The sequence below is a fragment of the Gossypium hirsutum genome, chromosome D11 (genome assembly GCF_007990345.1).
Source record: "Gossypium hirsutum isolate 1008001.06 chromosome D11, Gossypium_hirsutum_v2.1, whole genome shotgun sequence".
Lineage (NCBI taxonomy): Eukaryota > Viridiplantae > Streptophyta > Magnoliopsida > Malvales > Malvaceae > Gossypium > Gossypium hirsutum.
Window position 1 is genome coordinate 71177217 of NC_053447.1, and position 17730 is coordinate 71194946.

Genomic DNA, 17730 nt, shown 5'->3' on the forward strand with positions numbered 1-17730 from the left:
ATAATAATTAAGTCAATTAATTGTTTGAGTTTAATTAATTGTTTGAGTTTAATTAAAAATGAATATTTTATTTTACAATAGTTTTCAAAATTAATTTTGTTTTATTTAAAATAATTTTCGGAAAATGAGGTCAAGAAAATTTATCAAAGTGTGGAAAATGTTTTACCTAAAATCATCCAAATACCAAAAAACATCACATTTTCAAAAAGATCATTCTATTTTAGAAATTTTTTTTTGGAAAATATTTTCAGTGAATCAAACCGACTCCAAATCTGAACATGAAATTGAAATTTGACCATTTTTATATAATTAAAAAGTAGAGGGGATAGAATTGAAATTTAACTATTATTGTTAATGACTTAAAGAAAAAAGGGTAAACTACATTAATAGTCACCCAAGTTTTTTTGGTCACTCAATTATGTTTTATTTTCCTTTTTTAGTCGTCTAATTATTTTAGAGTTAAGTGATTATTTTTTAAGTCACTGATAAACTGGTAACGTTGTTTACCCCCCCCCCCCCAAAAAAAAGTATTCGAAGTTCAGTAGGACTATAACTTCATTCAACAAACTTCCATTAATAAGAAGCTGTGGTTTATGCGCAACAATAAGCTGAGATGATCAAAAAATTTGCTTGAAATATGAGGTACTTAGTCAAATTCCAGCACTTTCATTCACAATCAGTGATTCGCCTCCATTTCTCGAGACTTAAGCTTCGTCCTCTTCGATTTTCAACACTCTCCAAATCATCCAAACCAACGAAGAAGGCCCACTTGAAGAGCCAAGCTGAAACTTGTAGCATCCCATCACTCTTCCAAGAAATAACTGACATTTTAGGTGCTGTTAATGTAACCTCAGATGAAACCGAATTTGGGTTTTCGATAACCCCACGAACCAATGCCAAGGAGCTTGAGTTTATAGAACAATCTTTGGCTAGAAGGCCAGGTGTTTGTCCAAATGCCGAGGAGAAGAGTGAGTTGGTGGAGGAGGAGGGGAGTGAAATAACTGACATTTTGAGAGCTGTTAATATAACCTCAGATGAAACCCCGACAACATCACGGGTCAATGACGGGGAGGCTGAGTTTAAAGAAAAATCGTTGTATAGAAGTCTAGCTGTTTGTCAAAATGCCCAGAAGGAGAATGTAATGGTTTTGGATGATACCCAGATGGGGAATTCAGTTGAATTTGATGTTAGTCCAGTGGTTCATGAGATAACTAAGATAGTTAGAGCTGAAAATGATTTGGTTTCCATGGAGGAGCAGTTGGAAAAATCAGGGCTTTCGTTTGAACCAGAGATTGTTGAGAAAGTGTTGAAAAGGTGCTTTAAAGTGCCTCATTTAGCTTTTAGATTCTTCAACTGGGTGAAGCTTAGAGAAGGGTTTTGTTATACAACTGAGATTTTTAATACCATGCTGTATATAGGTGGTGAGGCTAATGAACATGGGTTGGTTGAGAAGCTATTGGAGGAAATGGAGGAGAAATCTTGTAAGAAAGATATCAAGACTTGGACAATCCTTATCTCGCAATATGGGAAGTCAAAGTTGATTGGCAAAGCGCTGGAAGTTTTTGAAAACATGAAGAAATGTGGTTTTGAAACTGACACGACGGCTTATATGATGATGATCCGTGTTCTTTGTAATGCTGATAAAGGCGACTTAGCTATGGAATTTTACAAGGAGATGGTTGAGAAGGAAATGAGCCTTGATTTGAATTTGTACAAGATGCTACTGAATTGTGTAGCTAAATCGGGAGATAACAATGCAGTTCACTTGGTTGCCGATAACATGACGAGGGTGTCTGAGATTCCAGAACAAGAAGTTTATGGTTATGTATTGAGGAGTCTATGTATTTCTGGAAGAATTAAGGAAGCTTTAGAATTGATTCGGGACCTTAAGAAGAAAGAGTTGTCTTTGGATCCCTGTTATTTTGAGATTCTGATCAAAGGACTGTGCAGAGCCGATAGGATTGCCGATGCCTTAGAAATCCTCGATATTATGAAGAGAAGACAACTGGTTAGTGAGAAGGTTTATGAGATTATCATCAATGGGCACTTAAGAAGAAATGACCTTTCCAAGGCACTTGATCTTTTCCAAAACATGAAGGAATCCGGGTACTTACCAACGGCTTCTACTTACACTGATCTAATGCAACGCCTCTTTAGATTGAAAGAGTATAAAAAAGGCTGTGATTTATACAATGAGATGATGGAGAAAGGTGTTGAGCCTGATACTGTTGCTATTATGGCCATGGTTGCAGGTCATGTTGGCCAAAACCGTATATCCGAAGCATGGAAAGTATTCAATTCGATGGAGGAGAGGGGCATCCGACCTACTTGGAAAGCATATTTAGTATTCATCAAGGAGCTTGGAAAAGTTGGAAGGACAGATGAAATTTTTCGGGTTTTATGCGAAATGGAGGAGGCAAAGATAGGTATTCGAGATGAGATATTTTGTTTGGCTGTATCTTGCATGGAGAGGAGCGGAGAGATGGATAATGTTGAAAAAGTAAAGCAAATGCGGAGAATTAGTGAACTTCGTTCACTAACTGAAGAGGTAAGCGGTAGCGGATTCAAAGGACCGGAGCTCCTCCTGGATTTGGGCGATAAACATTTAGAGTATGAGAGGACAGATTGTCACCAAGTGCACTCCCTTTCAAATGCATTCAACAAGCAGGACATGGAAGAAGTGCATAGAATATTATCATCCTCGAAGGATTGGGCCATCATTGAAGAAGGTTTGGAGAGATGCAACATTAAGTTTACACCGGAGCTTGTTTTGGAAATACTGCGAAAGAGCAGTTTGCATGGTAAAAATGCTCTGAATTTCTTTTCATGGGTAGGAAAGCAAGCCGGCTATCAGCACACTTCAGAAACATACAACATGGCTATAAAAATCTCCGGATGTGGGAAAGATTTCATGAACATGAGAAGGCTCTTCTATGAAATGAAAAGGAGGGGTTGTTTAGTATCGGATGCATGGGCGATCATGATAATGCAATATGGTCGAACAGGTCTAACCGAAATTGCATTGAGGACTTTTACTGAGATGAAAACCGACGGTTTTAATCCGACCGCGAGTACCTACAAGTATTTGATCATATCACTCTGTGGGAGAAAAGGTAGGAAGGTAGATGAAGCCATTAAAATCTTCCAAGAAATGATCCGTTCTGGTTACACCCCCGACAAAGAGTTACTTGAAACGTATCTTGGTTGTTTATGTGAAGTTGGCAAGCTATTGGAAGCTAGAAACTGCGCAGAATCTCTCAGCAAGATTGGATTCTCAGCTCCGCTAAGTTATTCGCTGTATATTAGGGCACTTTGTCGAGCTGAGAGACTCGAAGAAGCATTGGAAATATTAGATGATGTCAGGACACAACAATCCTCATTGGATCAGCATGTTTATGGAAGCCTTGTCCATGCACTACTACGAAAGGGACTATTCGAACAAGCATTGGCTAAGGTGGATTCCATGAAGCAAGCCAGCATTCATCCGACCGTCCACGTTTATACATCCTTAATAGTTCATTTCTTCAAGGAGAGGCAAACCAGGAGCGCTTTAGGGATTTTTGCGAAAATGGAGAAGGAAGGTTGTCAGCCGACTACCATTACTTATTCCGCAATGATCCATGGATACATGAACATGGGGAAGGTTGCTGATGCTTGGAACGTCTTTCATCATATGAAGATTAATGGACCAGAGCCCGATTTTAAGACTTACTCGATGTTCATTAACTGTCTTTGTAAAGCAAGTAAGTCCGAGGAAGCAATGCAGCTTTTATCCGAAATGCGAAACTCAGGGATCGTTCCTAGTACCGTCAATTTCCGAACAGTTTTTCATGGTTTGAATAGAGAAGGTAAGCAATGTTTAGCTCAAACTGTATTGCAACAAAAATCTGCTCTAAAAAGTGAACGCAAATGTTCCACCTTGATTTAAATTTTTTTTCATTTATCTTTCCATTTCATTGTTTCAAATTCATATGAAAAAAGTATTACGAGTGAAATTACATTATGCCCCTCTATTAAAAAATATGCAAATTAATCCTTGTGTGTTAGATCAAAAAGTAAATTGGCATTTTCTAGTAAAAATTTTATCCATTTGTATTATTAAAATTGGCGTGGTTAATGGAATAACCAAACAGTGACATATGTCATGCTACGTGTATCTCATGCTGATGTATAGGGATCAGTTTTTAATAGTAGAAAATAATGAAATTCTTAAAGAGAACGATTAATTTATCCTTTGATCTAATGTATATGAATTATTTTGTTTTTTTTAGTTAAAGAGGTAAAGTGCAATACGAATCCTAATACAAGAACTTCCATAATACTTTTACCAATTCATATTTTGTTGAAAACCAATCAACTGACTCGAATTCGAAAAATCCAAACCAACCAAAGACAAGATAATCTTTGCTTTGCTTTTAAGATGGTAAATGGTGGAAATTTGACAAGGCAAAGGTGAAGGTTGACTTAAAAAAAATTAATAGTCTTTGGGAGGGACACCATTTTTTCTGGGATCCCCCTGCATAATCTTAACCTCACTAATGGCTGCCTCTTGATATGTGGCCAGTGGCCCTCATAAGTCTTGCCCACTGTCGCCCTTAATGGCTGCCTATTCATCATAATGGCCTGCCATTGAAAAAAAGAAACACAAAACCCATTATTCCTTCTACAATTAAAACGCCTTTAAAATATGGTTTCTGTATGTATATGTATATGTATATGTATATATAATGTTTGATCATATGGGGACACTTGAAAACATGTTTAGTGTAATGATGGATCAATAAATTTTTGTAGATTCTCATTTTTCGGTATTAACGTTTTTTTCAATGTTGGCGCCTGGAGGTAGAAAGTATCGTCTTTAATATTGTATTGTTTTTATGTTGGAAAATAGGAAAAAGTATTGTGAAGGATTTTATATTAAAAATTATATTGTATGTTATTTATTTTACTTTAAAAATAGATAAATTAATTTTTATAATCAGATAGTATTACATGTTGTGTCACGTGTACATTATATTTGTGTATAAGAATAAACTTTTAATAGTAGAAATGGAGGAAATTTTTAATAAAACGACCAATTTATTTTTTGATCTAACGTACAGAAACTGATTTACCCAACTTTTTAATAAATGAGATAAAATACAATCAACTTTTAGTACAAGAACTTCTATAGTACTTTTACAGTTTAAAAAGCTACGATGATACTAATCTTAACTTCTAAATTAGTAAAGCTGCATGGATAGTTTTGAGAATAACTTCCGTATTGGGAAAGTTATAGATGCAATGTAGGGAAAAACTTCCTCAACAACGTCCATATTTGAGGAAGTTGTGGAGGTGATCTTAGGAATAGCTTCCATATTGGGGAAGCCATGGAGGCAACTTTTGAAACATCTTCCGTGTTGAGAATTTTGATAATAAATTTTTAGTTAAAATGAATCAAATAAAGTAATATAACGTATTTGATGATATGCTAAATAATCTTACGTTCCAATGATTTATGAACCAAATACTTCGAATCATGTATATTTTCATTAGATATTCTGTTCACTTTTCCATCAGATGTTAATTGGTAGGGCTAAGTAATAAAAATTGAAAAATCGAAAATCAACTCGAATCGAAGTGTACTGTTTATAGAATGTAAGTTGAAAAATCGCAGTTACTTGAAACTGAATCAAACTATTTTTTATTTAATATATAATTATATCCAATTTTTTATGATGTAAAAATAAATATTTTATATTTAAAATACTGAAAATAATCTAAAAGTTCTTGAAATTTTGTTAAATAATTTTAAAAATCATAAAACAAATCTCATTTTATCAAAAAAATCATGGGCCAAACTAAACTAAATCGAATTATGATGGGCAATTCCAAAAATCTAAAAGGCCCAACTAGATCGAACCAATATCACTCTATAGTGAGACGTGCCACCAACTAATATGTCATAAGTTCCTATACTTATAAAAAATTGAAATTTAATTCTTTTAGTTTTTAGATTTCAAAATTCAGCTTTAACTGTTAATACTGTTATTTTTTTTGGTTAAATTAATTAGTGTGACATTGTGAGAAAAATGACTTTGTAATGAACTTGACTTGACTTTAACAAAAACATTAATAATATCAATAGTTAGACCTAAAATTTAAAACTGGAAGGATAAGGATTAAATTATAAATTTTGAAAAGTATAAGGATTTGTTATATATTTTTAAAATTTTTGTTTTAATGATGAGATATGTGGCTTTTCGTAAAAGGGCGGCGATAAATGTATGGCTTAATTTAATCATATTTGATCAGTCAAAGTTGATGATGATTAGCTAATCAACCCAATCGTAATTACGACACGTGGCAATAACTCACGCCACAAATGGACAAAAGGCATATACACCTAGTGAAAGAATCGGAGCAAATAAATTCTTGTTATTATTTTATAAAATAAAATAAAATAAATAATAATTAAAATGTTTATTCAAAGTCTTAATCACACTTTTTTGACAAAAAGATGCAAAATATTCTTGGATGATATGCACTTTCTTTTCTTTTCTATTTTTATTTTATTTTTATGTAAGCTAAGCATAAGGACAAATGGCATGACAATATCAACAAATATATTAAAATAAAAATATTTGTACATGTATGTGGATATATTTTTGCATGTTTATCTCATTTTAGTTATATCTATAATCATAATAATATATATTTGAATAACTATTATTATACATGGTAAAACCTAAATAAAAAATAAAATTAATATAATGATAAATTTAACTTTTAATGTTTACATATTTTATCAATTTAATTATTATTATTTTAATTAATTTTGATAATTAATCTTTTAAAAAGAGTTAAATCTCTTTTTTTTAATGAAATGATGATATAATCTATCTCAATATTTGAATAATTATTTATTTTAATATATATTTTATAATTAAATTTAAATAAATATGTTTAAATTATTAAATAATAAATTGAGCTAATTAAGACTAATTCAAATAAAATAAAAAAAAGAATCCACATCATGGATAGATAAATAACCCATTTTAAATAGGTCTATTTGGGATAGGAAGGAACTTGTTCTACAACTTAAACAATCTTTAAAAAATTAGGTGAAGTTAACTGTATTAAGAGTTAAATTACATTTTATTCTCTTTACTTAAAAATGAATAAATTAATTTATATATTTCTTTTTTTTTAATAATCTCATTACAGGTTCCGATCATATTTGTTTTTTTTTGAAATCATATCTAGAATTACTCATAATCCCTCCCCAACCTATAAAATAGGAAGATAATACGTTTTAGCATATTCTAACTCATGTCATCCTACATTAATAATAATATATATGTCAATTGAGTTAAGATTCAATCGATTTAATTTTTGTATTATTACACCATCTCAACTAATAATATATTTATTTAGATAATTTTTAATAAATTTATTGGATAATAATTTTCACTGTGTCATAAATATAGTATTAATTTTTTTTAATGAAAGGATAAACTTATTAAAAATGTCGAAGTATCTTTTATGTATCAAAATAAGTTCCATGCCCCATCACGAATAACGGCTATTTTCCCCCTACAGTGCGGTCATAGGCAAGCAATTACCACCCATCCAATGAAATCTTGTTTCCAAACACGTGGCGTTTTCCTATTCGTTTACTTTAAAAACTTGGTGTTTATATGTCATTGTGGGCCCACTTTGCTACTTTTTCTATATTTGTCTTTCAACTATCATTTTTATTTTAGTTTTTAATAAAAACGTTTTCTATCATTATGGATGTAGCAAATGTCATATGTATGTATGTATGTATGCTTCATAGTTTTGTTTTACTCTTAATGTTATTTTGTCCTCTATTATTTGTTTACTTTTGTGAAAGTCTTTATTCTATAAACAAGAAAAAATCATTGTAATCTTTAATAAATATTGGGTAATTGATTTGGTTTATTCATATAGATTCTACTTTATTCAAACTTTATTTTCTTAAAATTGATTGATTTGATAGGTAAGAAGAAATTTTATGCATCTCTCAATTTTGTTATTGAGTAAACTGATCTTTCTAAAAAAAATTAGAGTAATTTAATTTTTGTCAATTTCGAAAGCGAGAAATTAATCACGAATTAATTTTTTTCGTTAATTGTACGTAAATTTGATTGATATAATAATAAATTTAGCCCTCAAACTTCACACATTCTGTCATTATTTAACAAATTTAGCCTGCGACATTTGTATGCTAAATTTGTTAAATTTTTTTTAAGAATCAATACCAAATTGAAAAAAACATGTAAATATCGAGGGCAAATTTGTTGGTACACTAATCAAAATTATGTATGATTGATGTAAACCATTAATAATTAGTTGCTCGTTTTTAAAATTGACAGACATTAGTTTCGACTTTTTTCCGAGATAATCCAATTTGCTCACTTTCAAAATTGAAAGAAATTGGAGAGATTTGAATTTGATTAAAATATCAATATAAAAAAATCTTTTTAATATTAGAATGATTTGTGAAGTATAAATATGTTAGTTATATTACTATTATTTTGCTATTTGATAATTACAACCATTACTTAGGGTTTCTTTATAGAAAATGATTTATAGTTATATAAAAATAAAACGTACATACTAATATGATTATGACTTAGATATATAATTGGTGTTTAACACCAAATCTTTAGCTTAATAAATGAGCATACATCATTACAATTATTACAAAATTATAAAATTAATTTAATATAAAAAAATTGATTTTTTTTAACAATTCTAATCACATATGCCCTTTTTGACGTAATGTCTAGAACTACCCATAGTTCTTCCTCAACTCATTAACAGGAGGATAATGCGTTTCAGTGCATTCGAACCTACATCCTCCTGCATTGACATTAATACCTATGTTAATCGAGTTAAAAATTAATCGGGTCAATATAATAATTATTTAATACCCAAATAGATAAACAAACAAAAGAATTGATGCTTTTGGTAATAAAATAATAAATGATGAGTTAGGTCCCAATAAAAATTGGATGAGGATCGTTTTTAACAATGTAACATGACAACCTCGACCCTTGAAAATTAAGTTACCATGTTATTTTATTTTAATTTAATTTTCTCCCTATCTATATGTATTTTTTTGGAAAGAAATTTATCTATTTGTCATTTTCCATGATAGTTACTTGGTGTATTATATATGTATATTGGACTTAGTTTTCATCATAATAAACAATATTACTTTCATCCTTTTTGGTATCATAAATTGACAATTAAAGAATATTTCTTAATGTGGAAAAGTAAGTTGCGAATGAATTTAACTCGATATAATTGATTGAATCGAAAATCGACAATTAAGGAAAAATTATTGATAAAATAGAAGTAGTTTTTATTTTCTTATAACCTACTATTGGAAGATTTGTATGAACAATATTTTAAGGGATAGTTGGGGTTAATATAGATGGAAGGACATTAATTTAATTTCAAGCTTGCAAAAGTCTATTGCTAAAGTCATTGAAGAGCATTTGGACCATAATAAAAGGACCGAGTGACTTTTTTTTAATGGTATGTTATTTAAGGGTAAATTGCATTCAAGTTTACTAAACTATTCAAAAGTTTTCATTTTAGTCACTGAATTATTCGAAAGTTTTTATTTAAGTTACAGGTTTGTCAAGGTTTTTTTTTTTTTAAAGTTCAACTACAGAGCTCCAAGCGACGATTCGACGATTGATATGGTGGATTAGTATCCCTCAATAAGTAAAAAAAAACATATATTAGATTCAAGTCAATGTCACGGCCAATGTCGGAGATCAAAGAAGAAAATTGTTTGGATTTTGGTTCACAGATTTGTGATGTTCAAAACCGTTTCACGGAAAAAAAATTGAACTGTAGATGAGAAGGGAATAATAGGTTGTGTGTAGTTCTTGTAACTTAAACGAAAACTTTCAAATAGTTTAATGACTATTTTGTAACTTTTTAAAATTGAGTGAACAAAATGTAAACTTTCTAATAATTTAGTGACCTTAAGTATAGCTTACTTTTTTAAACTTAATGATGTATTCAAATAATATATTTTAATACATACATTAAGAATAATATATAATATTTTAAGGGATAAATTGGTAATTTTAAAAGGTAAGATGACGTAGAATGAAATAAGCAATTATCAAAATTTCTCACCACCAATTTTTTAAAAAGAAATAATATTTTTTCATTCAGAAATGATCGGTGTTATATTTGAATCTCAATCAAAACTGTCCATTACATCGATATCATTTTTATGATTACATATCATTTTACGATTAAATTCGATTTTCAAATTTGCCAACCCAAAAGTCTAAAGTTTAAAAACCCCACATGTACTAAGCATGGCCCTAATCTTTATCATCAAAATTGGCCAACAAAACAATCATTTGAAGACAATTTTGAGGTTAAGAAATGTTTGAAAGCAATGCAAGTTGATGAGTTGCCTCAACTTCTAAGGCTCTAAGAACTCCAAGCAATTTTCCAAAAGGCCAAGCTGTAAAGCCAATGGGGAATTGTCCCACACACCATGATTGATGGGTGGAAGGAAAATATACTTTTAAAACTTATTAGCGTGAGAGAGTCTCTCTTCTTTAATTTTATGGAATTGAGAACTCAATTCCTTTCTTTCATAATGGACTTTTGAAAGTGATGAATTTTTAAAGTTTTTTTTTTGGGTATTTTTTTTTATGTTCAGGATTCGTGATTAGGGCGAATTAAAAAAATATTTAAGGGGGTGAAATTAAATTATGTATTTTTATAAGAGTTAAAATATAATTTCACCATTGTATTAATTAATATCTTTATAATTTTTAAAGGATTAAATTAAAATTTTATCATTTTTGAGGGGCCAAAGTACAATTTGCCATATACTAACCTATAATTTTATACATTATAGAGAGTAAAAATTATAATTTTCTTATTTTAAGGGGCACCAAGGCTCTTGCCTGCACCCTTTGGTACTGTTACTGTTCATAGTTGTCCTTTTTAATTATGTGTCTTACTATTACTCCCAACCACTTGTTGGTATTACACTTATTATAAATAAAATTAAGTTTTTTAAATTTAATATTATTATGCTATTTTTTTGTAGTAATTTGATTAATAAATAAAATCTGGACCGATAATCAAAGTATATCTTAAATGAGTTTACATGTGGTGAAATTTAAATCAAAATAAAATTTGAAAAAGAAAACCACATATACGTAAATACACATAATAATCAGGGGCGAAGCCAAATTTTTTTTAGGGGGGCCAAATTTAAATTGTATATTTTTATGATAGTAAAAATGTAAATTCACCATTTTAATAGTCTATATCTTTATAAATTTTAAAGGATTAAATCAAATTTTTATCATTTTAGAGGACCAAAATATAATTTTAATTTTTGTTAATTTAAAATTTTATAAATTTTAAAGGAAACTAAATAAAAAAAATTCATTTTAAGAGGAGCAGGACCTACCAGCCCTGGACTCCGCTTTAATAATAATACTCGAACTTCAGGGATCAAAATTCGAAAAATTTGATTTTTGTTAATATTACCAAAGTCTTATGCGCATTCAAAGAAGCATAATTTAAATAACTTATTCACTATTATTTTATTGTTTTCTAACGTAACTATTGAGTAATTAACATCATTCTAAAAGATTTTATATTTAAAAAAATATTATTCGGTATTTTTTTAAAAAATATTTACAAGTAAGATTAAAAAATCATTATATATCTTAATTATTTTTTTATTTTTAAAATATCAAACCTTAAATCAAATAATAAATAGAGAGAATTCAACTTAAATATAAAATCATAAATAATCTAAAAATTTACCCATACCATGTAATGCCACTTTAATTCAACAAAATAACATTTTTTTTTTGAGAAAATGGAGAAGGATGAAATTATGCCAACCCACCCTATGAAGCAAAATAAATAAATAAATAAATAAATAAACCCCATAGTGCCAATGAAAGTCAAAGGATGAAATTAAAAAAAATAATATTAATTTGAACAGTATTTTGTGGTGTGAAAGAGGCAAAAATTGGGTGCATCAACTTCAAACGTTGACTTATAATTAAATAATACAAATATCCATATACTAAATACTATATGATCTTTTTGAATAATAGAGATATTTAGCCAATAGCTAACCACCCTCACATATTTAAATACTTATTGTTTATGCAATGTGATATATTTTCAAAGTTTGAAATATTTTAAAATATATTTAAATTCAATTAAAATATTAATTAAAAATTACCTCGTCTACAATTAAGTATTAGTTCGATTGACATAAGCATCGTTGCTAATATAAGAAAAAATAGATTTGAGTGCGTTGAAAGCATTATCTGCCTATTTATGAGTTGGGATGAAACTATGGATAATTAATCAAAATCTATAATAAGATTCCAATTTATTTTTTAAATCAAGGAATATTCTTTAATTAAAATATAAATTTACATGCAAATATTTTAAGGATATAAGTAGTTTGATAATATGATGAAAATATTATGCAGAGTGCATGAACATTACATTAAGGAAATATAAAAAAAAGGGTATAGATAATATATAAATATAATTTATCCAAAATTAATTGATTAGACAATGATGCAATGCCATCCATGTTCACATTTAGGATCAAAGTGTCCTCTTCAATAAATTTATATTATACTACATGCATATAATTCTATAATATTAGGCAAACATATGTAACAAACAATATTAGGTATATCTTGCCCTTTTTTTTAAAAAGAAATATATGTATAATTCAAAAAAAATTATATTTATGCTGATTGAGTATTAACTCATTTGGTGTTGATATTGTTGTCAATACAAGAGGATGTGGGTTCGAGCACGCTGAAGCGTATTTATTCTATTATTTAAACATTGAGAAGGATTATGCGTAATTCTAAGTATTGTATAAAAAAAATTATATATGTATAGTTGAGGATGGTTTCTTTTGATTCAAATTAGACTAAACCTGAAAATTATTTTCTAAAATTACTAAATAATTAAGTTGACTCATTAAAGTTATATATAGAAAATTATAAATTATTTTCAAAAGAGTGAGCGTGTATGTATGTAACCACTTTCAAGAAAATTTAAAATAATATTTTGTTTCTTATTTAATAAATTATTTTCATGCAATTTACATCAACATAAAATATTAATTAGTTTAAGATTTTAAAATATTTTTTTTACTTTAATATTAAAATTAAGAGCTTTTGTGAGTAAAAATCATAGATTAAGGGCTTTAATTAAAAAAATTGTACGGACTTATTTAAATAAAGTATAATAGTTTAAGGGCTTTTTTAATATATTAACTTAAAAATATTATTTTAATTGCAAAACACTTTAAAAAAAATTAATGATAATTAATAAATGCTTTAATGATGGAAACTATTAATGAAGGGCTTAATTGATTATTTTAATTAATTATAAAGTCTTACTCAGGTACGAATTTAATATGGAGGCTTAATTGATTTTTTTGTATTTTCTTAAGGGTTTTTTTAACAAATTAATTTTAACAGTGATTACAGTTCAACTTGAAATTTGAAATCGGACCGAAAAGTAAAAGGAGTTAATTCTTAAAAATAAAAATATAAATATAGGGACTAAATTTCAAAATTATGAAATATACATGGACTTAGGACAAATTTTAACCCACAATAAAAATATTAAAATTTATATAAAATGTAGTAAAACTCTCTCTTTCTTTGGATTATTTTCCCTTCCCCTTTTTGTTCCCTTGGAGTAGTTGTTAACCATTTAACCCCAATGGTCCCTTTTTTCTCTCTTTTTATTCTTCCATTTTTGTTCATCTTTCCAACGTTCACTCTCTGTTTCTTCTTTCTCTCTCCCTTTATTCTATAAAAACATCCGTTCTTTTCTCTTTCACCAACTGGTTTTTCTTTAGCTCTTCAAAAATCAAATCAATTCCCTTCCTATCTGTTAAAAGAAATCTCCAATTTTGATCCTTTTTTAAACTACCCTCTTTGATTCAATAACCCCAAGTTGTTCTTTTGTAACCAATTCGAAAATTTTAAGTTTTTTTTTTAAATGGTGGTGAAGATGATGAGGTGGCGACCATGGCCGCCTCTATCATCGAAAAAATACGAGGTGAAGTTAATTGTAAGGAGGCTAGAAGGGTGGGATCCGGTGAGGGAAAGTACAGATAAGCCGGAGAAATTAACGGTGGAGATTCGATGGAAAGGTCCAAAGGCTTCCCTTAGTTCTTTAAGACGAACGGTCAAGAGGAATTTCACGAAAGAAGCCGACGCCGGTGACCAAAACGGCGTCGTTCTATGGGATGAAGAGTTCCAAACCCTTTGTAGCTTATCGGCTTATAAAGAAAACGTTTTTCATCCATGGGAGATCACTTTCTCTGTCTTGAATGTAAGTCCCAAAATTTAATATTCAAGAATTTTTGGTTATTTTTTTTGGCATTTTCTTATGTTTCTTTGATTGGTCTGAATGTTCTGTAAGAATTTCATCAGATTGGGTTTACTTTTAGATTTTAGAATCATTTTATACTGTTAAAACTGGTTGAATTGAATGAATCTTTTTTCAAGCTAATTAGATTGGTTTGTTGGAATTATTGCTAATTTTATTACATGTTTGTTGGACTAATTGTGTTCTGTCTTAGCTTTACATAAACATGACTATGTGTAGAAACTGGGGTTCATTAACTGATCATTTGAGGGATTAGGGATTAGGACATGGATGAAGCTTTTTCGAGCTAATAGGAACTGGTTTTCATGGTGCAGGGCTTGAATCAGGGAGCTAAGAACAAGTTTCCTTTGATCATCGGGACAGCATCGATGAATCTCGGTGAATATGCTTCTTCTTCGGAACAGAAAGGGTTCGAGTTAAATTTCCCACTCACAGTCTCCGCTGGTGCTACCAAGCCTGGTCTGCAACTTTGTGTATGTGTCTTTTGTGCGGAACTATGATTGATTCATCATTCTTTTGGTTTTTATGTTTTGTTCTAATTTTAGGGTCTTGTTGATTGTTTAGATATCGCTTAGTTTGTTGGAATTACGAGCTGCTCAAGAAACTGTTGAGCCGGTACAAAGAGCATTAGTACCCATTGTTGCATCGCCTCTCCCGGTCTCGATGGAAAAGGATGAGGTTTCGGCAATTAAAGCTGGTCTTAGAAAAGTGAAAATTTTTACAGAGTATGTTTCTACAAGGACAGCAAAAAAGGCTTGTCGTGACGATGAGGGAAGTGAAGGAAGGTGTTCTGCTAGGAGTGATGATGGTGAGTATCCGTTGGACACAGATTCACTTGATGAATTCGACGAAGGAGAATCGGATGAGGGAAAGGATGATTCGGTTGTTCGGAAGTCATTTAGTTACGGTACTTTGGCGTATGCAAATTTTGCTGGAGGATCGTTTTACTCCAGTTTGAAGATCGAGGAAGGTGAGGATTGGGTTTACTACAGCAATTGTAAATCCGATGTTGGCTGCTCAAATGTTGAGGATTCTGCTACATCAGTGTTGGAGCCTTCATTGCTGCAGAGTTCGAAACGCAGCATTTTGCCTTGGAGAAAAAGGAAACTGAGTTTCAGATCCCCGAAAGCCAAAGGGGAGCCATTGTTGAAGAAATCATATGGAGAAGAAGGTGGAGATGACATCGATTTTGACCGCCGTCAACTTAGCTCGGATGAATCTCTTGCACTTGGGGTAAGAATCATTTTTCGATTTTTTTTCTCGTAAAGTTTAAATTGCATGTGTTTGTGTATCTGATTTGGGATTTTGATATTGGCAGTGGCACAAAGATGAAGATTCATCTGCTAATCGTTCTTCGGTTTCTGAATTCGGGGATGATAATTTTGCTGTTGGGACTTGGGAACAAAAAGAAGTGGTAAGCCGTGATGGACACATGAAGCTTCGAGCGCAAGTCTTCTTTGCTTCTATTGATCAACGAAACGAGCGAGCTGCCGGTGAAAGTGCATGTACGGCCCTTGTTGCTGTTATTGCCGATTGGTTTCAGAAGAATCGTGATCTGATGCCAATTAAGTCTCAACTTGATAGTTTGATCAGAGACGGCTCGCTGGAATGGAGGAATCTCTGTGAAAATGAGACTTATAGGGAGCGGTTCCCCGACAAGCACTTTGATCTCGAGACTGTTCTCCAAGCAAAAATACGTCCCCTTACTGTAGTTCCAAGAAAGTCCTTTATCGGGTTTTTCCATCCGGAGGGAATGGATGAGGAAAAGTTTGATTTTTTGCATGGTGCAATGTCTTTTGATAGCATTTGGGATGAGATCAATCGTGCCGGTGAAGAATGTCTAAAAAGTGGTGAATCGCATGTTTACATCGTTAGTTGGAACGACCATTTTTTTATCCTTAAGGTTGAACCGGAAGCTTACTACATCATCGACACATTGGGAGAGCGGCTTTACGAAGGATGCAATCAAGCTTACATTTTGAAATTCGACAACAATACCGTAATTCACAAGCTACCAAATGCAGCTCAATCATCGGACGAGAAACCAACCGGTGATCAGCAGGTAGCACCAGCTACGACCGAACCGAAAATTTCACAGGCTCAACAAGTCAACAGTAAGGAAGAGGGTTCTGTTTCAGGATCCGTAGTAACCAAACCTGCGGAACCCGAGGAGGTTGTGTGTCAAGGAAAAGAGTCTTGCAAGGAATACATAAAGAGCTTCTTAGCTGCTATACCTATTAGGGAAATGCAAGCTGATATTAAGAAGGGTTTAATGGCATCGACACCGTTACATCATCGGTTACAAATCGAATTCCACTATACCGAGTTCTGGCAACCAAAACCTGAGACTTCTGCAACTCCGATGACAACAACAAAACCGCTGTTGGTCGAAGTTCCGTTAACTGAAGTTGCTGCATAGAGAAAACTTACTGTAAATTTTAGGAAGAAGTGTTATTTACCCTAACTTGTTTTAACAAAAGGGGAACTCGTTGTTATGTTATTTGAACTCGGGTGTATGTTTAAACATGGATTAGTTTTGATCTTTGTCAAAATGTTCTCGTGTAGTAAAAAGGTAAACTACAATAGTAGTCATCCAACTATTAGTAATTTTTTTGTCACTTAATTATAAAAAGGTACAAAATTATTACACAATTATTCAATCTTTTAAAAGTGATATAATAGCAACTTTAATCTTTAACATTTAGACATTATGTCAATTTAGTCTTAATTCTAAAAATCTAACTTTTAACATTTACACATTGTATAATTTAGTTTTTTTATACTTTTATTTTTCTTTGTGATCCTTTTACCTCATGAATTTGATTGAAAATGTTCAAAAAATGAAAATGCTTAATAAGATAATAAATTTAATCTTTTCTTGTTCTTTTAAAAGATAAAATTACAAAATAAAAAAAAAACTTAAATTACATTATGTGTAAATGTTTGACAGTTGAATTCTTTTTAACATAGATTAAATTAACATAATTTATAAACATTAAGGGTTAGAATTGTTACTATGTCAATTTTAAAAGTTACGACAAAATTAAATAATTAAATGATAATAGTTTACCCATAAATAAAATCTAGAAACAGTTATTATGATATAACGGGCTCCAATTTCCCATATGATTTGCTGATGACTAATATGATTTTCTGACTAAAAACCCAGATTTTCTTTTCTTTCTCTGTGTATCCTGCAGAAGGTAAAGCTGAACTTTTTCATGGTTGGTGTTTGGATTCCGAGAAAAAAGAAGATTCTTTGGAACACATGGTCCA

General features: G+C 30.7%; 2 protein-coding genes across 2 annotated transcripts; both read left to right on the forward strand.

Moving 5' to 3' along the window:
• The first annotated feature begins 521 nt into the window (after positions 1-521).
• LOC107934556 (putative pentatricopeptide repeat-containing protein At5g06400, mitochondrial) lies at positions 522-3951 on the forward strand. The gene has a single exon (XM_016867014.2). It carries the CDS (start codon positions 638-640, stop codon positions 3926-3928), a length of 3291 nt encoding a protein of 1096 aa, XP_016722503.2. The 5' UTR covers positions 522-637; the 3' UTR covers positions 3929-3951.
• A 9769-nt stretch (positions 3952-13720) lies between these two features.
• Positions 13721-17061, forward strand: LOC107934598 (uncharacterized). Its single transcript, XM_016867070.2, has 4 exons — positions 13721-14397; positions 14769-14927; positions 15019-15687; positions 15773-17061. The coding sequence occupies exons 1-4, from the start codon at positions 14062-14064 to the stop codon at positions 16871-16873; spliced, it is 2265 nt and encodes a 754-aa protein (XP_016722559.2). The 5' UTR covers positions 13721-14061; the 3' UTR covers positions 16874-17061.
• Positions 17062-17730: the final 669 nt, after the last annotated feature.